Source organism: Sinohyriopsis cumingii, chromosome 8, assembly GCF_028554795.1.
Source record: "Sinohyriopsis cumingii isolate HCF-2022 chromosome 8, ASM2855479v2, whole genome shotgun sequence".
NCBI classification, from domain to species: Eukaryota; Metazoa; Mollusca; class Bivalvia; order Unionida; family Unionidae; genus Sinohyriopsis; species Sinohyriopsis cumingii.
This window is the reverse complement of record NC_142968.1, coordinates 113,672,002-113,697,835: the sequence shown is the minus strand read 5'-3', so window position 1 is coordinate 113,697,835 and position 25,834 is coordinate 113,672,002. Positions and strand designations below refer to the sequence as shown.

At 34.4% G+C, this 25,834-nt stretch overlaps 2 protein-coding genes across 3 annotated transcripts in view; one reads left to right on the top strand and one right to left on the bottom strand.

The window, feature by feature from the left end:
• The window catches only part of LOC149794411 (CD9 antigen-like), a 24,035-nt gene extending 21,649 nt beyond the window's left edge, over positions 1-2,386 (top strand). Inside the window, exon 7 of the mRNA XM_089968605.1 lies at positions 1,791-2,386. Coding sequence (XP_089824731.1) covers positions 1,791-1,862 — 72 coding nt within the window. The 3' untranslated portion in view covers positions 1,863-2,386. The remainder of the gene's footprint in view (positions 1-1,790) is intronic.
• Positions 2,196-25,834, bottom strand: LOC149794410 (uncharacterized protein NKAPD1-like). Of its 2 annotated transcripts, none has more exons than XM_089968607.1 (5): positions 25,482-25,834; positions 21,524-21,642; positions 15,524-15,798; positions 10,700-10,795; positions 2,196-7,315 (listed from the first exon to the last, which is right to left on the bottom strand). In XM_089968607.1, exons 2-5 carry the CDS (start codon positions 21,587-21,589, stop codon positions 7,129-7,131), a joined length of 624 nt encoding a protein of 207 aa, XP_089824733.1. In that variant the 5' UTR covers positions 21,590-21,642; positions 25,482-25,834; the 3' UTR covers positions 2,196-7,128. The 2 variants fall into 2 exon arrangements, with proteins under 2 accessions (XP_089824733.1, XP_089824732.1); XM_089968606.1 differs by having other exon boundaries at positions 25,537-25,833.

Genomic DNA, 25,834 nt, shown 5'->3' with positions numbered 1-25,834 from the left:
TGTTATCGTTGTCTAGTTGGTCATAAATGAAGCTAATTTGACCATCTTGCTATTGTTGATGAATACCAGAGATGATTTCAGCACGCAGCAGTTAAAATGAAGAAATGAACTTAACTTGATTTCCTGTAAATTTTCTTCAACCACCTGATCATCAGTCTCCTTGAAGGACACGTGTTTAAGTTTCTGCAGTATGAAAGCTGTAGTTTGATTGGTGAAACAGGTCAGCAGAACATGACATCTTATGGGTGCCTGTCAGATCAATGTATTGATAAGTAAATTTCAATTTTAAAATGAAAATTATGTGTGTGTGTGTATGTGTGTGTGTGTGAAAATGTTGGTTTTAAAGACATACATGATTGGTGTGCATGAGAGATGCACAAGAACATTTCTGCTTTATTAAGGCTAAGTCCGCTTTGAAGTGCTTTGCCTAACTAGTGGCTTTGGTTAATTTTTGCTGGGTAATGAGAGTAAAGTGTCTTGCCAATGGACACAATACAGCCACCACCAACTATATATATATAGAGTGCAGATTGAATTAATAATGGATCAAGAATTTCCTAGTTGTATAGAACTGAATGCATGTGCACTTGTAAATTCTCTAGTTACCATATTCAGTGTCTTGTGTCCAGCCACGCCATTCCTTGAGGAGTCAATAAGGGGTGAGGAAGTTAAGACTCATCAAAGTCAACTACTCCTCATCATGAAAGAGTCTTCTCCCTTAAACTCAAGCCAGAGTTACTTTATTTCATTCCCATATATACCTAATACTGTATATAATTTGCTAAGCAAGTAACATGAAATAGGTATATTCCTTCCAAAATCCCCCAAAATTTTTTAATTCAAATTTTCAAAACTGTTGAGAAATGGGTAGAATGTTCTTCTTCAACCTGGCAAGAGATAGTGTTCCAGGTATGGCAATTTCATGTGACCAAGTTGAATTTTGCCACTTCAAGTACTGGAGTCCTAAATTTAGACCCACTGCTGCCAAATTATTGAGTAGTATCACTGCTGATAAATACATCCGTACATATAATGCATGCAGGGGTGTCCAAGTAATGGGTATCAATGCATCAACTTGATCTTAACATTGTGTTTTAACAGCACAGAGTTAACCTCAAACAAAAAATTAAATGTCTCCAGAAAGTGCCATCAGGACCTACTCTATACTTAATATAAAATTATAAAGAAACACTAACCAAATAAATGTTGTTGATGTAGGGTTTAATGCCATTTTTCAGCACAAGATAGGTATTAATGGTGGAGGAAAAACCCGGAAAAAACCATCGACCCATGAGAAGCCACTGGCAAGCTTTCTCACATAACCACATTAGCCGAATCTGAGACTTGGAACTGATGCAGACAGAGGTGAGATGGTAGTGATCCGTAACGGTCAGCGCTTTAGACCACTCGGCCACTCGGGGCCCCTAACCAAATAAAAAGCACAACATATAGCTATCAAACCATCAAGAATGAAGCAAAAATCTTCGAGATGCAGCTAGAAGTTTTTAGGTGTATTACAGGATGCATGATTGATTGCAGTTTTCTTGTTAATTAAAAAGAAAATCATGCTGAAAAATCAGCTGAATGTACCAAAATCAAGCTATACAATTTCATGTCTAACTTTTTTTCTCCATTACATTCCATCTGTAAGGAATTTTCTTTTTTTTTCAAAGAGAGGGAAACGTTTTGGCCTTAAAAGACCTGTGATTGAAAAGAAAAGCGCAGCTGAACACCGAATTGAGAGAGAGAGATTGATTACAATTTTCATTATTTATTTTTGTTCTTTTCAGATCCTCTGCATTATATTTGCTTTCTGGATTTGTGCTCAAGTCCACAGACAGAAAGGGCAAAAAGTTGTGTAACCACTGTGTGACTTCTAAATGCATGCTATATAAATGGTATATTTCAGTGAAATTTTGCAAAGTTCAACATAATTAAATGTTTCCTACTGCCACACAATTGTCATTTAGAGCTTATCCTCCATGCATATTGATAGTTCTTTTAAATTCTTTTTAGGACTAACTTCATTTCTCATCCAAATGTAGTAGAAGTTTTGTCTATTTCAGAATAGTCACTTACCTGTACATATTTTTCATTTGTAATATTTCATCAGATCCATCTAAATATTTATAACAGTCCACATGACAAGATCTGTATACATGACAAAAACAACTCAGAAAAACAAGGAACTCCTCTGCAATGTGGCAAATTTATTCAGTTTTTGTTATTTTATTAGTATGTGTACTGGAGAGTTTTCATAATGATTATTTTTCATTGCTCTTCAAAGGTATATTATTGTTTGATAACAGCAAAGAACTGATCAACTATGAGGGCATAAAATCTCATTTTATTTCATACTGTGAACAATAAATTTAAATGTATAACACTATTCTGAGACTCACTGATATACAGTAAATGATTCATAACTCTATTCTGAGACTTGCTGATGCACAGTGAATAATGCATAACTCTATTCTGTGACTTGCTAATGCACAATGAATAATGCATAATTATTCTTTAAAATTGTTTGCATACTTAAATGTCGCACTCTCCATCAATTTGTACAAATTGTATTTAAAATAATTTTTTAGCCTTTAAATAATTTTCTCATGAGTTGGCAGAAAATTATAATGATGTATTTATTTGTGCAATTGAAAAAGAACATTTTACAAACAATTTTCAATATAGTTATTACAATAGTATCATTTATGATTATTTTAAATCCTTAAGTTATCACAACTTTTGTATCTGATATCAAGAAAATTTTAAAATTCAATCATGGTGCTTTCAGTCATGTGCCACATTTTATATTATTTTACATTACTGTACTTTTGTGTTCTGGACTTAGTTGACAATACCCTGGAATAGCTTGTTTCTTTGACTTCATGATGCAATAGTGACAGTAATTTAGAACAATCAATCTAGTCTAAATTATTTTGATAATTGCATCACCAATCTTTTTTGATGGTATGCAATTAAAAATGACCAGGTTTACATCTAAGATCTGAATTCTGAGTTTTGTATGAAAGCCAAAATGTGTACAAAGAGCAATCATAAATAGTTTGCTATGTGCCAATATTTGCATGACAGAAGAATTTTCAGCCTGAGAGTTGAAATTGATTTCTGAGAGCTCTGGCAAATATTTGTTAGAAGCAAACCTATACATGTTCAATTAATAAGAACATATATAAGATACCAAATGCCTACAAAAAAGGAACTTTAAACATGAAAAATGCCTGTGCTCAGTTAGCACATGAAAACCCAATGTACAGGTGATGTCGTAAAATGCACACACAAAAAATAAGCCAATACTGACCTCATTATGCAATATAAAATGACAATAACCTCCACGTAAATTAATATAACTTTTAAGTGCTGTATATACTTGCTTACTGCAAACTGAAAAGATCCAGATATGCCATCATATAATGTACACGTGATCTGGGTCTATGCAGTAATTAGTACAACAAACAACAAAGACCTGATCTGCTGGTGCATTATACAACAGCAGTTCTGGGTCTATGCAGTTTGCAGTAGGAATAGACTTGAATGCAATTTGAAATCATGGTATATGTATTGAAATATTTCATGAAAATAGCAGCAATCAATAACTTGAGGAACTGCAATGTCTGGCCATCACAAATCCCATTTTAATTACATATTCCTATATCCCACTATACCTCCCCTCCACCAAGGTACTCATTACCCCCCACCCAAGTGGCCCAGGGGTCATAAAGCACAATCTGTCACATATACAATGTATTTTCCTGCAATGACTACATTTCCAAAGTTTGGTCACAGACATCTAAAAGTGTCATTGTAATTTAAAAAAAAATTGTTTACATCCAACACAGTTACCCCTAGGGGTTGGTGCCGAGAATGACAATGCCTTAATCCCCAATCCCGGGGAATTTTCACCCAGTGGCTTAAATGGATATATGATAAAAAGATCAACAAAATGTGTGATGGGCAGAGAGAACATTACAAAATCTCACACTAAAGCATGGAAATTATGATTCTTTTGGTTGGTAACAGGGTAACAGTACTGGTTAGATGTCAAATGGAATATGAAGGATATTAAAATTCCATAAAGAAAATGGCAGGACCATTAACTGGCTTAACAGATGACTTACATAAAAATAATTTCAGTGATAATCACACCATCTGCATAATTAGCAAAAAAGAAAAATCAGTTTTATTGTGATTTAATTGGTCCTGCCTATTTATCCAACTGAGAGATCACAATAACATAATATTCTGCATCACCAATTCAGATGAAAAATATATCATTACATGTAATAAACAATTTTGGGAGTGGGATGCAACCACATGACAAGTTGTATCCCAGTCATGCAAACTTTTGTTTATTGTAATCCTACATAAATCTCCAAGATGTGAGAAATGGTTGCAAATGACCAGATCAGTGCCTGCACACTGAACCCATGATCAAAGCATTGCTAGAAAACTTTAACCAAAACTGTAACAAACTGTTAAAACTGCCGACAGAAAAGTGATAGCTATGTCTCACTTCCTGACATGTGTGCTTGACAAAAATGAGATTTAAAATCTGGCTGAATTGTTCGTACTGAGACCCGATCATTTGCACCTCCTATCCAGTTTTGATATACCGCAGTTATTCTAATAGACACTGGGGTGGAGGTTGGAGCCTTGAATACCGTACATCACTGATTGAAAATGTTCATAAATTGTTTTGATTTTTCTAAAGTTTGATTACTCATGTACTGTTTTTATTTTTTTGACATTCTATAATAGATAAGTAAAGATCTATAAGCCTTGATAAGGCATAAATTGTTTTGTGTGGAAGGCTTATATTAGAATAACTACTGTAGACTGTAGCCCATATGTGTGTGTGTGTCCAATCACTTTTAGTGATATTTATTTTGAAGATCTAGTCAGGAGACAGACCACTGTACTAGAGGTGTTCCTGAATTATGGTGTATATATGTATGGAATATTCTGTGTTATATTCAACTGTAGAGTGCAATTTGTTGAAATTCTACCAGATGTGGGAGATCTTGAAAGTTGGAGAAATGTATTGTTACTGGTCACAAGTTAAAACGTGCTAAATTACCTTTATTTATGTCAGCTACTGAGTTACTGTATGGTTACTAAATAAATGTGGGACATGGGATACCAAACTTTTTGTGTATGCATTCTATGACATATGTAGAAAAAGCATGCATGATCACTTTTTATTGAACTTACCTGTGTAAAACAAGCACTTAACCACAAACAGTATCAAGTCAAATCTGCCAATGCATCATACAGCACCGAGTCAACCTACACAGTAAATGATGGCAGATCTGATGACAGAGCAAGTCATGACAAATCTAATGGCACATTAAACCATGGCAGGTGTCAATGCAGCAAATCATAGCAGATTTGATGGCACAGCAAGTGATGACAAATCTAATGGCACATTAAACCATGGCAGGTGTCAATGCAGCAAATCATAACCGATTTGATGGTACAGCAAGTCATGATAAACCTGTTGGCACATTAAATGATGGCAGATGTCAACACATAAGTCATGGCTGGTCTGATGTCGCAACAAGTCTTGGAAGATCAAGATTGGTGCTGCTCACACCAGAGTGGACCTTGTGAATCTATTATTGCCTTCTCCCATGGGAACAGTTTTCCTATAATGTTTTGTAGGGTAGTTCCCCAAGCCCAAGGCAAGGGCACTTTACTCCATAAGACTGGAGATCAATTCCCAAGGGAAAAGGGAATGATGGATTTCAAACATCATACAATGTAAAACTTACTCCACTAAAACAGATCCTCATAGTATGACAATGGGAACTCAAGACTGTGATGTGATGTACTAAATACAGGTAAATATGGCATTAATTCCACAGTCCATTTTATCATTATGTCTTTCTTGAGAACAATTTGTGTGGTTTGAAGAAGACAACACTGTTTGGTAAAGTTTGGTGAATGTATATCTTGAATTATACATGTTGATTTTACAAGCAAGGTATTGTCAGAGCTAGTTTTGTTTTTGTAATAAAAAAAGAGAATGATCACATACACAGACTCCTTATTTTATTCCTGAAACTGCAATCCAAATTACTTGACTATGAAGTAAGTTGACTAGATTTGTCTGAATCGTGTAAAACTGATAAGGATGGAAGAATTTTTCAAGTTACTTTAATGCAAATAACAGTATCTGAAAAACTGAACTAATGCAAAATCCAAAAACTGCTGGAGCATTAAATATTAGTCACAGTGAACTAGGTGTCTGAATTGTGTAGCACTCATGATGACCTACATATCAATTTATAAGACTCCAAAGCAGTTTCTGAGAAAATGAGCTAAACAGCAACATGAACTATATAACGTACTGAATCAAGAATAAAGATGGACAACTATCACTCCATTCATTCTGCAATTATGTGCAGTAATCACAGCTAGTGACTACACTCCATTGGAGCTGGAAGAATTGGAACATTTTCTACTTGCCACAAATTGAGGTATTATAGAAATTACCTATTGATTTGACTTTTCCTTAATACTGTATATAATTTGCTAAGCAAGTAACATGAATTTTACTTTTACAGCAAAACATTTCTTGGACTGCCAACCAAGAATTTATCCATAACTGTCCTAGGCTGGATTTCTTTAATATACATTTTGACTGGATCTCTTAAGTGTACTTATTACATCTAGCATCACTGTACCCATTATAAATACCCTGCAGATCTTGAATCAATACTATATGCAGGATCAAAACATATTCTGTTCCAGGATCTGACAAACTGTGTGCCATAGTCCAGGAGCTACCAGAATGCTGGGTAACGGCTGCAATGGACTACTACTACATTACACCATTACCTGATATACATTTTCCAAACATAACTATAAAAATATATTATAAAAATAATCATTAACGACTTTCAAAAAGGACACAGTAAGCTTATGGTAGACAGTTTTCACATTAAATTTAAAGTCCTTTCTTAAGGCAACCAGATTCTTGTCCTGCTGGGTATGGCATGTAATTCTGAAATTTGGCAGACCCTGTACTCCTTTTATAATGTCACTGTTCCTTTTCCCTTTACTAGGTGAGGTGGGGATTTCTCTCAGCATCATTTAAGCTCCAAGTATGAATCATCTTTTGCTATCTGACTTTTTTCTTTTCCTCTTCTTCTTTTTCTCTTTTTTCTCCTTTTTCTTTTTTCTTTTCTTCTCCTTTTTCCTTTTGTTTTGCTCACTAGTGTCAGTCTCACTATCTGAATCATCATCACTGCTGCTAATGTGCTTTCTCTTGCTCTTCTTCTTCCTTTTCTTTGATTTCCTATTTAATATAAAAATTTATATTACCATGCTGTGAGAATTGTAGCAATGGAGATGTATGAGCAAATGAGTGGTCTCTGAGTGAAATAACAAAAATAAATCCTGTCAAAATCCATTACTTCAAATATTATAATCAGTCCAGATCCATAATCAAAATCAAAATTCACCACCTTAAATATTATAATGTCCACACAAAAATTTGTGCTAGATGGTAAATGTATTAAGATGTGTTTTGCCAAGTTATGTTTTACTGCCACTGTTGCCATCTGAGGGCATATCATGTCTATGGAACACATGGTGTTCCTTGCATCCTTCAAAACCACCATAAGTGCAAATTATATTAGTGACTTGGTTTTCTTACACCAATGACTGTAATATACTGGTTAATGACTAGACCACCAAAGCACTACTGCTTGATCTATGTTTTCTTAATATATTAAAAATCATAAAAAACATGCATCATATTCTGACCCCCCCTTTTTTTAAAATGGAGGGGAATATCCTCATAAATGTTTGGTTTTTATCATTTACGCAGTGATGATGTGTGGATTACAGCACAAGTTGTTCTGTACCACAAGCAAGTGTTATGAAGATGCAATGCCCTGTGGTTGCTGCTGTGGCAGGAAAACATTTTTTTTTAATTGGGGATCAAACTGACTACCATTGACACTAATAATGATAATGATGTTGGTGGCAGAATAAAAAAAGATAAGGTCAGAAGCCTACCATTTTCAGCATTTATTTTCAAATTCTGTCAATCTGTTTACAGACTAGCCATTTTGGCTGCTGTAAATACTCTACAGGTGACCTTACAGGATCCTGTCAAAGCTGATCTCAGCTATCAATATCATTGTTATTTAATACTTAATAAATACTGTAATGCGAGAATTGAGTGCCAGATTTCTGTCATCAGGCAATTTTGGTAATTACTGTAATGCCAGCATGAAGTCCTCATTTCTTTTATCTGGCAATTTTGATAAATACTGTAACACCAACATTAAGTGCTAGATTTCTGTTTTGGCAGTTATGCTATATACCATGTATGAAGTTATTTGGACAAATGCAAAATTGTGAAATTTCAAATATAGCCAGAGTTCTGAGTTTTGTGCTGACAATCAATAGTGCTCCTTTCAAGCATACACTGAAGGACTCTACTACACCGGTCTCTTAAGAGGATCCCAGTGTCAGCTTAACTATTCTCTTCCACAACAGTTTCTTCCAAGGACATGTAAGATCTCATAGAATCCAATGAGCCATTAAAGACTTCTCAATGCCTGTATGTACCATTATACTATTGTATGTGAAACATGCAAGTCTGGGCAGGTGTTGGTTGCCAGTAATGGCATTTGAAAGTTCTTCCGAGGCTACCATCTAAAAGAAAGGGCAATATTTTCCATGACATTGGCACACTTAATACAAAATTTGCATTGCCTAAAATTCACATGGTGATTGATACCATATGCCATGAAGTTAAACCTCCAAAAATTTAAGACAGGGCAGCTGCCACTCCACCCACTGAGGGAATGATGCTCCATTAAGACTGTCACCAATTCAAGTAAGTTACAAGTGCATTAAACAGTAATACATGTAAAGTTGACAATAAATGACAAAACATCACCATAACTGGTAACATTACCACTGGTAATATCATAAATACCAGCAAATGTCATTAATAAACTTGGAACATTTACTGGTAGCATTGAGCATTCAGTTTTAAATATGTACAATGAAGACCCTGTAAATGCCTCGAATATGTACCATGACGACCATGTAAATGTCTTCAATATTTACCATGAAGACCCTGTAAATGTCTCAAATATGTACCATGAACACCCTGAATATGTCTCAAATATGTACCATGAAATCTCTGTAAATATCTCAAATATGTACCAAGAAATCTCTGTAAACATCTCAAATATGTGCCATATGGACCCTGTAAATGTGGTCTTTTGCAAATGTGTAGAAAATATTTTCTCTAAGCAATGACAGCAAGAGATAGAGAGAAGGAGAAAGAATGTAATTATGATAGCATCAGTATCTGTGTGTATAAGAATGCACAAAATAATGAAAGCTGTAATTTTTTTAAATATATATATTCAATGAACAATTAGGTGAAGAATATTAAGTTTTTTCTAAGAATCACATCCTGTCACTTGAATAAATAGTTGTTCCACATAGAAGTACAGTCTCCTCATCACAATACACATCTGAGGAATGAGATACTTCTATAACATTACTCTAAGTTCAATTACGATTATGAACAATGCTTCACAATGTTTTAATATTCCACATAATTAAATCCTGCAACACTACAATACTTGTTTAAACCTCTTAACATGTGAGTGAAGACAAAATGACAGTCATGGCTACTTAAATACATGTATCTAATGATTTTACTCCATTTAAAATCAGTTGACTGAATCTCACTTTTAAAATACAGTGTTGTCAGTCTACATGGCAAAGCATCAAAAACATGTTTATATGCCTGGTTAATAAAACTATGATACTTAATTATAAAAAGACAACCCAAAAGACTGTTCTATTGATAAGCAGATAAAACATAGCCTTTCATAACAACTTACCTACACGCATTTTATTATTAAGAATTTGCCTTAAAAGATGCTTTTTTATTGTGCAAAGACTTAGATCAGCCTATGACTTTAATGACTGGCACTTTAATGTGTAAACAAAGGAAAAATGAAAAAAAAAATTCTTTGTTTGTAAAATAAATATAAAACAAGTTCAAGAGAACACCCCACATTTTATTCTACCCTATCTTTAACTTCTGTTTAAATAATATGCAATCACATTTTTGAGCAAGTTCAAATTACCCAAGGGCAAGTTAAATTGTCCAGTCAGTTTGTCCCTTGGGTATGTTCACTTCTAAAATTTGTCAAGCCCTAACACAGCACCCTCCAAAAATACAGCTATGAAAAACATTACAATACCAACAACAATATTCAAACAATATTCAAATAACATTTACTTAATATTTTCTAAAACCATTATTTAATCACATTTAACATGTATGCTGAGAACAAAGACCACTAAAGCATTTTCACTTCCTGCATACTATCATTTGTTTAAAAAATCTGGCAACATTATATTATTTCAGTCAATACTAAGTCCTGATGATATTTATTGTCATATCTAAATTTGTTAATCAACAAAATTTCTTCACAACCCACCCCCACACAATGACTGCAACAATACAGTCCCCAGCAATAGTAAAACAAAAAAAAGATGCGTAGTGTAGTAAAATGCATAAACATATAGTGACCTACTTTTGTGGTGGAAGAACGTGACTGATATAGTGTTCTCAGACAGAGATTCTGAAAAACAGTAGCATCAAAATTTAGTATCTGCTGAAAATAAATATGGCAACCTTTTGGGACTATCATGCTGGCTGCTGGAATCAGAATTGGAGTCAGTGTTGATAAACTCGTCAGGATAAAGTTCCTTGTATCCACCATGGCCCCATCTGGAAAATGATTTATGACATAAAAACATTACATGGAAATAAGTTGTCAAAAAATACAATATTCCTGGGACACTGATTATTCAGTCCTGACATTCAATAAATTTTCAGGTCAGCATCATTATATGTAGCTAAAAGTACTTAATACATTTAAAAGACTTTGTGTAAAACAAATTAGGTACTTTTAGTTACATTTAATGATCCTGACCAGAAAGGTTACTGAGTTACAGATAGGATAAAATTCAAAATGCTGCACGGAACAAAGTGAAAAAGACAATCCAAGGTACTGATCTTATACTCAGCATCGACTTATGATGGAAAATTTGCCAAATCTGCTAATTCGACTTATATTCCACATCAACTTATTGACGGGCAAATACAGTATTAAATAATAAGCAAAGATGTATCACAATACATTTTTGTTACCTTTATATACCAAAAGGGGAATTGGAGATGACAAACTTTATGATTTTTCTCTTAACACGTTAACCCCTGGGGCTTTTTGTCATTTTTGTCTGAAAATCAAGTAGGAAACACATTTTGAAAGCTATTTCTGAATAAATCCGAAAACACCAAATCCCTGGTGATCTTTCAATAACATACTGCCTAGTTGTGTTAGAAACATCGTTTTTCATTGGCTATTTGACTCGCACATGAGCAGACGGGTAAACGTTGGAGTTCTTTTTTTTTTTTGCTAAACGAAGCCATTATTTTTTAAAGGAGACCACTCTTTATTCCAAATGCCCATCTTATCCTACTTTTTGCAAAGGCTCATCTGTCTGTTTGCAGTTCACACTGGTTTGCCTTAGATCTGAGACCAAAAAGTTTAAAATCTGGACACAAAATCGAATTCCGACCATGGGCGAATTTTCAGTAGAAAAAAGTTGGGTCCAAAAAATGAGTTTTTATATCTGTATTTTGCAGTGCAACTAGATATTCCAGATTATTTGGAATCAATGTAGAGCTACATCTGTCTACCTTTCTATAATACCACCCACTTTAGTGTATCATGCATGACCGTGACGCTACAGAGCTCGGCAGTAGGCTGCTACCTCCTGCCCCGTTAAGTCGTCGCTAGGGGTTAATGTGTTAAACTTACTGAAATAACATGTCACAGTCACAATGTGACATCAGACTGGTCTTCATACCTTTTACAAAAGAAAAGATAAAAATTGCACTGACAATGAATTAAATAATCTAATGACCAAGCTGATCACCTTGGCACAAGAACTGACTAAACAAATATTTGGGGCAATCACAGCAATTGTTCCTAAATGGAGTTCTGTAAACTGCAAAAATTCTGGCAAGCACTCAATAAATTTAACTCATGATTAGTTTAACTGCAGCTGTTTGTGTATGTAAAGTTAAAAACCTTGTCAAATAGGAAGTCAATATATTTGTTTGATCAAAATACCTCTGTCTGAACAAGCAGTCAATGGCAATAATTGACTTAAAATCCTAATACAGCATTATTGAACAGATAGGAAAAGCATCTATTCAAGAAAGTGAAACTTAAACAGAGCTTATGTCAGTGAAAAATCTTATCATGGAGGCAAAGTATCCAAAAGACATTACATGTGTGCAGTGAAAAATCTTATGGAGCCAAAGTATTCAAAAGACATTACCTATGTGATGTGAAAAATCTTATTATGGAGCCAAAGTATCCAAAAGACAATACCTGTATGCTGTGAAAAATCTTATGGAGCCAAAGTATCCAAAAGACATTACCTGTGTGTTTTAAAAAATCTTATGGAGCCAAAGTATCCAAAAGACATTACCTATGTGTTGTGAAAAATCTTATGGAGCCAAAGTATCCAAAAGACATTACCTGTGTGCTGTGAAAAATCTTATTATGGAGCCAAAGTATCCAAAAGACATTACCTGTGTGTTGTGAAAAATCTTATGGAGCCAAAGTATCCAAAAGACATTACCTGTGTGCTGTGAAAAACTGTACATAATAACCATAAGGAACAGTTTCCAAACTTGTTCCAGCTGGTTAAGCTATCTATGCATATGTTCCATCAGCAGGGGTGTCTCAGCACAGAACAATATTCATACACTGGTGAGGAACAGATTAAGCTCAGAAAAATCAACGTTAATGCTTATACCAGTAGAGGCAACAGCTTTTAAGATTTTTATTTCAATAGGACTCAGACAGAGTATAGCTAGAAGAAAGGTAGATGGATATTGAATTATATTAGGTAAACTGAACTATGGCCATTTCCCCCTCCCTCCTTTTTGTTCTACTCACACCCTCCTCCGTTATTTTTCTAACAAGAAGGAGGCCCCTTGCACCATTAGATAAAATCCAAGGAGCAGTTCTGAAGTGAAAGCACTGAAGTTGTAGCAAAAGGAGGAGAAAGTATAGAAGCTAAAGAGCAGTGGTTTGTTATATGGTGTACCAATCTGGGTGAAAACGTTGACACATATTTGTTATATGGTGTACCAATCTGGGTGAACGACTTGAAACATATTTGCAGTGTTTGTTATATGGTGTACCAATCTGGGAGAAAAGGTTGACACATATTTGTTATATGGTGTACCAATCTGGGAGAAAGAGCTGACACATATTTGCAGTGTAACATATTTTCAAGCATTCAATTAGCATCAGTTTCCATTCTGACCCTCTTAATTTAAAGCTCAATTTCAGTCAAAGCACATCAGCAAAAGTCATTCTAAACTTTAAATACCCTTCAGCAGTACTGGGTACATGTCAGTACCCATAGATGGGTAAACAATATGTACATAATAGGATGATCATGTATGAGTGGTTCCAATTTTTGTATAAGTAAATCTGTTATATTTTTATTTATCCTGACTTACTTTTCTTTTGCTCAAGTGCTAGGCTTGGATGAACCTTTTTATAAAACTTTGACTTAAAACTTTGACCTTAAGTGGATCAAAAAAGCATTACACAATATAATGGCTCATAATTCTGATCCTTGTAATGTAACAATGACTGCTTATACCATTCTAAAAAATATTTAAAAAAACCAAACAAAAAGGCTGGCTACCAATATTTGAAATTATGTAGGAATGTTTATAATGTTTTCTAGTTTCTTATGTAAACCAGACTAAAGTACATGTAGATTATTTCCACTCTTAGCCTGATTCCTGGCCTTATCGAAGCTAGCGTCAATATGTATGAATAGGACCCAGTATCCCTATAAACGACCGTATCGAAAGAACATAGACACGACCACTTGATTAGTAATGATTTTTCTCATAAAAAACAAACACAAAAAGAACAACAAAAGAAAAAGGATTCTGGCTACCATTGATAGATGCTACAGTCCTTAAACCAGGCTTTGTACATGTCGCAAATTTGCTTTGTAGTGCTGAAATTGATGTAGTGGTGGCATATATTTTTTGTCTTTAGTAACATGACTTTATATTCTTTGATTTGCTTGGATTTTGTTTTATTTTCTGAGTAAATCAATCCAAGGTGAATTCTAATGTACATTCAGGGATGTATTGCCTGAGGGTGAATAAGGTCTTTGTCTATTAAACCAGCAAGAGAAAATGGTTTGCAGGACTTGATTGATAGTGTTACAGACTTGTGATGTTTGTTGTTTTTTTCCCGATGTTAAAGTGATAACATCCCAATCAGCAAGCTGTCATCTATTCAAGATGGTGTGAACAGGTTACACACTTTGTTTATAAATCTAATCCAACCATGTCTTCTTTGAATTAAGCCACTGACTTTTGTCTCCAAGTAAATGACTTTGTTTTTGGATGAGATAACTGTTTCTTTTTGTTTTATTAATTGTTATATATGCAATGAACATGTATAGATTCTTAATATTTTCCCAAAGCCCAGTCAAAACTGTCTTTACAGTCGATATTACAACTGAGCACTAATAATATTAACACCTAGAACCATAATAATTATGGACGAACCTCCAGCTAAAAAGAGACAAATGTTCAGGCTGGAGTGTTGTTGTTGTTGTTATAGGGTTTAACGCCATTTTTCAGCACAAGATAGGCTATACATGGCGGCCAGTATAATTGGTGGAGGAAGAATCCTGGTAAACCCAGCGAAGAATCACCAACCCATGAGAAGCTACTGGCAGGCTTTATCACGTACCAACGTTAGCTGAACCTGAGACTCGAACTCATGCAGACAGAGGTGAGATGGCAGTGATCCGTAATGGTGAGTGCTTTAGACCACTCGGGGACCCCAGGCTGGAGTGAACGAAATGGAAAAAGAACAGCCATTCACAAAATAGCAGTTTAAACGTTGGTAAAACAAATTTAGGGTATTATAAAGGAAAAGGAGTAAATCAGAAACGATTTCATATGCTAATACATGTACATGTGATCTTCATATGTAAATGTGCTTTCATGTTTAATGATAGAAGCATATCTTTAATGCTATATAATTTTGTTTTCAGTTGAATGCATACAATATTTCAACAAGAACTATTAATTTCAGCAAGAACTATTAATCAAAAATAGATTATATGTACAATGATTGTGGTTATTTTTCTTTAAACTGTTCTGAAACTGAACCTTGGAAACAGGTCTTTTTGTACAACCCTGTTATGAGAGATCACCTGTCTTGAGAGACTGTTTTTTGGGGGGCAGAAGGGGTGTTCTCTCATAAAAGGTTTTACCGTACGTCTTTTTGCATGTAATGGTGGCAATGGGGCTTTAAATCTCACTTGACCAAGCTATTCTATTTTAAGAAAATAATTATCATCCTTTTGCTTAATGGGAGATAAATCTCACCTGTCTGGATCTGCCTCCTCTGTCTGATGAAGTTTTCTCATCCAGAAAGTAGACGTGCTTTTTGTGGGAGTTTCTTCATCATCCATATGAGCTCTCCTCTTTCTGGATGAACCAAACTCCCTGCTCATGTCAGCTCTCTTGTCAAGGAGGTAAGAGTAACCTTCCCCTGAGTGTCTTCTTTCTTTGTCAAAGTTTCGTCGGCTTTCATGCTTATCTTCATTCTTTGAGCGGACCTGACTATGCCTCTGCCGCCACATTTCTGCTTCCTCCAACATCTGAAAATAAGTGTATTTCATAACAAGTTACACTTTTTAATATACACAAGTATTAAAGAAAACATCAAAATCAGTCTTGGTGCAGACTTCAGCAATAAAGAAGAAAAGTAGTATCTGTGCAAGCTCACAATACAATCACAAGACAAAAAATTGTGTTCTAATCATGGTCAAAAACCAATCTTATTACAATCAAGATCTCAGACATATAGGATATCTAAAGAGAATGCTAATATTCACTATCTCTAAACATCACTTTCTACACTGCAAAAGTAATGTATATGCTCCACTATACCTGACTGCTTCTTACAAATGGAAGCCCTTTTGTTACAAATTATTATAAATGTAGATGTATCTTAAAGGATATTCAATTTGGATCTAATCATATTCTATTCATGTAAGCCGCAGTTAAAACAAGGCAGAATGGATAGTATCAGATTGACATCCTTGTTCAATTCCATTTCTTTAGAATTTTAAAGATACACAGTGTTATAAACGAGGAAATGCAAATCTCCTTGGCAGAATTCTCGCTGTACAAGAAATGTCATATTTCATCTCAACTGTCAAATTAAACCTATTTCCTATCATGGATCCAAATGTATAAGCAATCACCATCTATACTTGCTTCTAAATTGCTTCTAACTGCAAATAACATAGGCTTTGATCTGCCATTGCATAATGCAATGAGATGGCAGATCAGGGTCTAAATTTGTTGGTTCTACTGATTACTCCAAACAAACTGCACAGACCCAGATCTAAAACATAAAATGACAGCAGATCTGGGTCTATGCTGTTTCCAGTTGGTTCCGACTTGTGAGCATAGAAGGTATCTACATCTAGAGTTCTCCCCATGGCCTTTTACCATTGTGGTCCTGAAAACATACAAGTTGTTGTTGTAATTGAATGTTGTCATTGTTACTGTTTTTCAGAGCACGTGTCCAGGAAATACATCTTTATCAGACTGTTTTCACAATTTATGAATCAAGGTAAATAAACAATTTGTGAAGCAAAGTCTAAATATTATGTGATAGAAGATTTTGACTAAAAATAAAAAATGTAGAGGTCTGATATGTATGTGACAATGATATACTGTGGAATTCAAGAAGCGTTTGTAAGGACCATGCCGCTTTGTTATATCACTCATTAAAAGCATCAAAGCAAATATATAACCAACACATATTATTACACAGACGAAAATAGAAATCATGAATTTGTAATCCTGTTAATGAATGCTTAAAATATAGCTAGAAAGTAAATATCCACATAAAGAAAATCAATGTTGCTAATAACAGATGCACCAACATGGCATCTTTGTTCTTGGCTCTGTTCCAATTCAGTTCGAAAGAAGGATCTCATTCATATATTGATTTTAATGTTTCAGTCAATCATCAATTAATAGCCATGTTTTATTGCCATCAATAAAGTGGTAACAGGGCTCGAAATTAGCGGTAGTCCGCTAGCCCAAGGCTAGCAGATTTCCTGTCGGTCTAGTAACTTTCATAATGTTAACAGTCCGATGGGCTAGTAAGTTTCGGTTATCAATAGTCAGCGTTTGTTTACGCCATTCCCTAATAAAGACTTGACTTAGCAGATGTTCTGTAGAATCAAAGCAGTGGCCATTGTAAACACAGCCATAAAATATTAGCATGAGAAGATGAAGTCAATTTCTACCTCGGAAAGGTGCGTTTCTATAACAAGAATCCATCCGATTTTGTGCATTTCACTCAACAGTGCAAATTATGGTCCCGTCATTAACAACGGAAGTTTGGTAATTGACCCTAATTAATCTGATAACAAATTAAATGAAAAAATGATCTGGTATCACACTTTATTCACTCGACCACAGTAACAAACTACAAAGCGGTATACCACACAAAAGAACATGGCAAGAACTAATCACAGAAATTAGTTTGCATGTTTTTTTGTTTAAGGTTCTTTTTTTGTTGCTCGCTACCCAAACGATCCAACAGTCACAAACAGAAAACTACATATTTTACATTTCTATCGAAATAATTATAAGAATTAGATCAATTTATTATGATTGCGTTATTGACACATCCTTTCCATACTACTTTTTCTATGATGATAAGAATAGTTTTTATATTTTTCCCTTACAAGAAGGAACAATAATTGAATACACGTGAGATATCCAACCAGAATGCCGTACATTTGTTGGGAATTAAAATCTCTGAGCATGGGCATCTAAGATTTGAAAATTTTCCGCCTTATTATTAAATTCAACAATACACTGAGGTTCAGTTAATTAGGAACAATTACCAAACTTAACGACTTATGATACCGTAATTGGAGCTGTTAAATACAATGTGCCGAGTGTCAGATGGCTTTGTCTGATGGGAACACACCTTTTCCAAGCTGAAACTAACACTATCTTCTGATGTTAATATTTTATAAGTGTTTACAATAGCCACTGCTTTGATCATGCAGAACATCCGCTTAAGTCTTTCTTAGGGAGACGCCATTTAATTGGGGGGGGGGGCAAAGACACATGTTTTGAAATGTGTTTTTTGCTCTGACTTTCTTATATAAAGGACACTGTGCCATTCCTTTTCTTGCTTTAAATAATTCGCGTCAGCTATACTATAACATCTCGTATTTCAAAACAAAGCACAATTCCCTCCTTATAAGACTGGCAAAATGTGGCATTTGATAGATGGTGTTCAGCCACCGGAAAAAAAAGCAAAAGCTGAATGAGAATGATGGGGAATAATTCTTATGATAGGGAAAAGTTTAATGGAAAATTTCAGAAGGAATGGACAAAAGACAGGGAATGGCTGACTTATGACGAGGAAAGGAATGTTATGTGGTGTAACTGGTGTACGCAATTTGCAAAAACAAACACAGAGAAAATATCCAGTTTTGTTGCGGGTTGTTCGAACTTTAAAATTGAATCGGTAAATTTACATGAAAGCTGTGTGACATTGTTTTGTGAACAGGACTAGTAAAGATTTGGCAGGACTAGTAAATTTCTCAATATACTAGTCCTTCTGGCTACAAAGAAATTTGTCTTAAATTCGAGCGCTGGGTAATGTTACCATCTTGTTCTCTACAGCATGTGTTTTTTTTCCATAAGACTTCACACTAGTACAGCAGGAATTATATATTGTAATAAATTCTAACTGACAGGAGTATCTAATTGTAATTAATTATAACTGATAGGACTACTTAGATTACATCATTATAATTTATAATACAAATAAATAGTTAATCAACTGCCATTAGTGTAAGCAATTTAATGTTTCTAGTTTAATGTCACAAAAAATTGACAGCCCAAACGATTCACATTTAATTTCGAATTAACTCTCCAAACATGTAGTTGTAAAGTTCTGGTTCCTCCCTGCGGTTTTCTCTATGACCAGTGAGAATGGTATCATTTCATATTATAGTGTGGTCTGTTTTTTTTGAACCCGCTGTGTGCAAGTTATCGAGGGAGAGGTATATAAACCTATGTTCCATATTTCTCTTGTTTACGATGCAGGCAGCATTATATTGATTGATCCGCTCTTACTGGCCATTAAATCAAAACTGTGTAATTGTAATTAGTTAGTAAAGCTTGCTTGGGTTGAATTATCAGTACGTACTTAGGTTGAATTATCAGTACATACTTGGGTGGAATTATCAGTACGTAGTTGGATTGAATTATCAGTACATACTTGGGTTGAATTATCAGTACGTACTTGGGCATGTAAACCAGGACTCAAGCTAGAGTTGAATTTTAGGGACAAGTGACTTCTCCTTTTGGGAAGAACAGGGCAAAGTGAGAGCTCAATAGCGAGAAAGGGAGAATGGAAGCAAAGCAAGAAATGAAAAATATATAATGTGTGTGTTCTCTTATTTGAATTATGCCCTCTATTTCACACTATTCATATTTGCATTTAACATTGGATTTAAGGAATACTAAATTTTCAAGCAGAAATTTTCTGAGCTAATATGGCAATATAAATTTTAAAAGAGAACAACACAAACTACATTGTAATAAATTTTAACCGAGTAATCAGATTGCATTACTGTAGACAAATTTTACTTCCTAAAAGTTCACAATAATGGCACTTGAAAGACTTCTAAATGTGTTTGAAACAACCCCTGTACAATGTACATGAGTGCAAATGCATAGGGTCTTCAGATCTTACTGTTCGTCCTAATTTTGTTGTTGTGGATAAAACATTATTGTAACTATTCATACATAACACACTGAAATACATTAAATTAGAGGCACGGCTCCTTTATAGTCAGTATATGATTTAACCCTTATTTCCAACCGAATTAAAACAAACATGCGAGTGCATCTGTTTTTAGATGGAGGGGTTTTCGTAAGGTAACCACACACTTCATATAGTTTCATTACAGCAGTCCACTGAAAGGATTGCAAATTTATGGTTTTATTGTCTAAGTACTTCTAGTAATTTTAGGCATTGGTTAAATAGTATTTGCTTTGCTGTTTTTTTGGGGTATTTTCACAAATACGAGTTATCAGAAAAAAAACGTAACCTTATAGAGTTTCTCGTGAATTCCATAAAATAGCATTGTCCCATATGTTTCAGACCAACATAATTGCATTTTCAAGCTAAATCGTCAATAGCATAATACCTAGGCCTTGCTTTTCATGAATTGCATATTTTTTCTGAATACATGTATATTTGCCAAATGGTTTACGAAAACAGACAACCTAAAAAGCTGGTACTTCCCAGATGCAGCGATGTCTGCCGTTATTTTCCTGTTACTGGTTCACTTACAGTTACAAACTAATTTTATTCCCAAATAGTGTACAAGAAGCAGTTAAAATATCCAGATCACTACTTCCGTTCTTAAAACACAAATCGCTATTTATGTACTATTGTTAATGTTTTGAAACACAAGTTTGTATGTTTTTTTCATCAAAGGATAATGTGGAAATCAGGCAATAATAGTTACTAACTTACTTGGAAAAGGGTTAATGGTCATTCAGCTATCAAAACACATGCCTGTAAATGTGCAAGAGTTTGTTGGTGTAACTGATATCAACAGTAGCTATTTGATGGCTTGAGGAATACATTTCACTACAACACAATACTAGAACTAACCTGGCTAAGGAAAGGGGACAGCTACAAAAATACGGTCAGTCAATGTACTTATAAAAAAATCAATGGGCGAAGTCATTTTCACTTTCCTAACAGAAGAAGGCAAAGTTTACATTATTTAAGCAACTTAGTCACCCACTTCTCCAGGTAGCATGACCCCTGTAAGCTTAAAAATTAAGTTCTTTTTATAACCTTTCATCAATGCATCAAAATACAACTGGTTGTTGATATAAAACAGAAAATAACTGGGATAGCACCATTTATTAAAAGTGCTTTCCACTGGTGAATCAATACAAGAGTTAGGGCTTGCAACAAATCTCATGCACCATCATAACAAGTTAACTTTGGATGGCATCCATTCACATCTTGTCCCTGTGCAGTTAAATTCACTGGGTCATTGCCATGTTATAATTGTTCTTTTGTGAACTACCAACACTAAAATAATATATAAGTGTCTCCAAGTTTAACTTAAAAATAAATTAGGTGAAGTAATAATTTCCTGGACAATAACAATTTACCAAAAATCAAATTTCATGGCCAGCCAAGGAACAGCATATGGATTACACAAGAAGCCACATTCTTTCACATGCAAGCAATGATTGTAGGACCAAAGTGTTGCCGCTTATTCCAATATGTTAGGAAATGAAACTTACCCTGTTGTGAGTATCTGTATGACGGATGACATTCTTTATAAGTGTTTTGGTTCCTTGAGATAGCATTTTACAATGCAACTGCAGTTAAGGTAACTGAGTGATAAAAGATCAGCTGAGTTCTGAAACAGAAAAATGCATTAAGACAGCGGAGTTATTTCATATTTCAGCAATCTGTACAACAAATATGGAATAACAAATGATAGACAATTGAAGACAGTCATAAATCTACGTAAAATGAACAAAAGAGTATATAAAAAATTAAAATATGGTATTCCACTTTCATTATTGGAGGCCAAACAACTGCCAGGGAAACCATCTGTGACACAATTTTGGTAGAACATGCCTTAAAGAATAATCCCATCAAGTTTGATAATTACTGCTTATTTAGTGTTTATTATTTTAGTGTACCATATTTGCCGGCTTACTTTTTGACCAGGAAATTTTAGCTAAATCTTATACATGTATATGGATTTTGTCATCCGAATCATTTTATCGTATGTCACATAATATTTCACACAGAAAACATTTTCCAAATTTACGAAAAATAATGTGTACAAACATATTTCATTTTGGGGAAGAATTTGTTGTTGTTGTTGTTGTAGGGTTTAACGCCATTTTTCAGCACAAGACAGGCTATACATGGCGGCCAGTACAAATGATGGAGGAAGAACCAGGGAAAACCCTGGAAAGAACCACCAACCCATGAGAAGCTACTAGCAAGCTTTCTCACACACCCACATTGGCTGAATTCGAGACTCAAACCCACACAGACAGGGGTGAGATGACAGCAATCCATAACAGTGAGCACTTTTGACCACTCTGCCCCCAGTTTTTGGGGAAGAGATCATGTATGAAAAAAAAAATATAGGACCCCACATTAAGAATCTGAAACAATTTCAAGATCTTCAGGATTAAAAATTAACTTACATCAAATGTAATTGTGCCAAAGCAGCATGCATTAGTAATATATGTTGTTTAAATCTGATATAGGTGCATTAGAATTAACAAGTTAGAAGGTAAAAAAACCATGAAAACGACAGATATTCCATCACAATTTTCTTACTACATCTCATGATATAAAAAAAATTATGCACCATTGAGAGAGAGAGAGAGATGTCTTGACAATTGACGATTGTATGGTAATTTGTACTGTCCACTTGCTTGACACAAGTATACAAGTGCAGTACCATATTCAATTATCAATTAATACCAATAGGTAAGCAATTCCTTCTAGTTATAGTTACCACTTCCATTGTCCAAGAATCATGTGGCTTGTAATGGCATTTACACGCTAGTTAAATATGCTACAGCTGTAGTCAGGTTTTCCAAAGCCAACACCTGTCTAAGGTCAAGATTAGGCAGACCAGATCAGATTAGTGAGGCTACCAATAGGGCAATGAGGCTAACCATGGGTATTATGAATATGGTACTATATAATGAAAGGAAATGCCAGTTGGTTACTCATGCAAATTTCTCAACCATTGCATCTTTTGAACTTGCTGATAGGACTGAAAGTAATTTAAAGTAACATAGCATAAGCAAAGATCAAAAACAAATGCTGCCTAAATACAGGAAGAGTACATGCACTTTAAAAAATAATCTTATTTGTTGGAAAATGAGAGGTCATTATACGTCAAAGAAAATTAGACAGCATGTGAAATGACCATTCTTGAGATTTAACCTAGTAAATGGAGTCTATACAGATGTAACTACTGTGAATATTCAAACCCTGAAGGAGCATGGTATGTATTTTCATAGTTTACATTTACTATTTATTAAATTTTTTCTCTTTGACAAAAGCTTAAGCTAAACAGGGGCAATAAGGTGAAAAACCCCACGAAGATCTGGAATGTCTCTCTGTCTCTCACTCATATATATCATGCCACATTTTATTTTAATTAAATGTAAGAAGAAAAATGCAATGGAATACATATGCATCTCTTTCTGTATCTCTCTTCTCCTAAAAAAATGTGGAAAAAGCATTTTAGTATTAATGATGCAATTTCCCTATTGCTGGTAATCTGAAATAGCAAAGAGTAATACTTTTAATATTTATGAAACCTAAAGTTATTATAGCTTAATTCCACAAAGCATTTCAAATTTTATCCTATCTGTAACTCAATAAATTTTCAGGTCAGCGTCATTATATGTAGCTAAAAGTATATAATACAGGTAAAACCCATCATAACGAATTCCGATTATAACGCGATGGCAGCATGGCTCCCTTTTTTTAAAATTTAAGGTGACCTCTCTTTTTAATATCTTAAATACATGCTCTTGGAAAAGCTGATTATTCACATCATTAGCAGATTTTTAATTCCAGCACTGTGTTTAATGTTGCCTTAACTTTCAAAATTTTCTTGAACATTTTGCGATGTTTTTTTTTGTTAATTAAAATAAAGAAAAGCTATCACGATCAGACAAGTTAAAAGATTTCTCAATAAAGTCAGTACTATTTAATGTTTGGAGGCAGTAACATGTATCTAGTTTGACATTTTTCATCACTTTGTTAACACAATCCCACTTATATCTCAGTGTTATTCTTTGGACCCCAAGCATCGTGTTATAACAGGTTTTACCTGTACATTTAAAATACTTCAAGTGAAACAAATTAGGTACTTTTAGTTCCATTAATATTGCTCCAGAATGGAAAGGTTACCGAGTTACAGATACGGTTAAAATTAGCGATGCTGTATGTAACAAAGTGAAAAAGATGAAGCCAAGGTATTGAGCTGGTCTTGTCTTATACTCAGCATCAACCTATATATAGCTGAAGGATGAAAAATCTACCACATCTGCTCATTCGACTTATACTCTACATCAGCAAATACAGTATACTGAAAATATCATGAAAATGTTGTACAGTGATTTCAATTAACTGAGATATAATTGAAATTGGCTAGTGGAAGTTGGATTAGTTGCATTCTATTCCAGAAATAATCAAAGGTGGAGCATTTTCACTTCACTAGAAGAAAAAAGGTGAGGGAGGAATTTATCTGAACATAGGAGGAACTGAGTGAAGAAATACAAGTAAATATTGAGGACATGAAGTGCAATTTTCATACATTCAGTTTATTTTTTGAGAACAATTTTAAATTAGCATCTGGAAGCCATGAATGTTAAACTTGGATTAAGCTGAAGTTCTTTAACATAATAAAAAAAAATATACTAATACTGATGAAACTGTTTAGACAGCTTTGTTTCATTCAATATACCTATCATCCTTTTAACCAATTTCAGCATTCACTGCTTCCATTGCATTCCATCCAGCTGAATGGCAGGTCAACCAAACTTAAAAACATGTCCATTTGCTTGTATGAGAATATGAATTTATTTGAAACGAAACATCAGAGTAAGTAAAGTCTGACTAAAGCAATATGACTTTAATTTGTAGAACAGCATCAATATGGACCACCTAGTGTGTACGATATTTATAAAAATTTGACATCTTGTCTTATGTTAGTCCTACATTAAGACATATCACATGTTGTTTTTGCTTTAGTGCCATCACCCCCCGGAACAAAAATATTGGGTCATGCGTCTTACGTTGAAGGACTAGTCCTGATGTTAGTCAACCTTGGAACCTGCAACACAATGCTGTTATTTTGGCAGTAAGTTGGTGACCCCAAAAATACAAATATCAGGTGAGGCATCTTATAATGTAGGACTACAGCATGCCAATACTTTAATAAAAGACTGGAGAAGCCATTCAGTATTAAATACTAATGGATGGATGACCAGTACAACTGAATTGTTCATACATAAACCCTGGTCAGGCTAGTTTGAACGAACGAAACTTGGTGTTTATTACAAATATTAAATAATCATTAAATCATAAATTTTATATTAGCGTTGGTATTACATAATGTGACACTCACAACATTATAGCTACAAGAACGAAATAATACACAGCATTATGTAACGATGGGATTATAGTTTAAAAAGTAAAACCATTTACTAAAGGTCAGTTATTCGTCAAAACGGCACCATTTTCTTGTTCTCTGTGTGCTCACCACTATTCTGAACTCATTCCGTTTTCACGGGCTTCGTGAATAACATTTACATCTATGTGCACTCCAGGCTTACGCTGGGACTCGTGAAGAGTACGTAATGTTCTGTGCTCAGTTTCAATCGTATTGTGCCGACTTGGACCCAGTTGTTTTGGATTCAGTTTTGCACAGTGACAGTTGCACATAAACTCGTTCTTGTCTCACAACTTAGACTTAACTTAATGGTTCTAAACTTGTATTCCATAAATTATGGCTAATGTAGTGAAACATTTATTAGTAACTTAACTCAACAGCAAACATG

Bases quoted from the DNA above. Each gene is read 5' to 3' on its own strand.
- LOC149794410 (XM_089968607.1), bottom strand. From the start codon at position 21,589: ATGCTATCTCAAGGAACCAAAACACTTATAAAGAATGTCATCCGTCAT. The intron at 10,796-15,523 runs GTGAGATTTATC...ATCATTTTCCAG, and splicing joins GAGGAGGCAGATCCAGACAG to ATGGGGCCATGGTGGATACA. The intron at 7,316-10,699 runs GTTGCCATATTT...TATATTAAATAG, and splicing joins CAGCATGATAGTCCCAAAAG to GAAATCAAAGAAAAGGAAGA.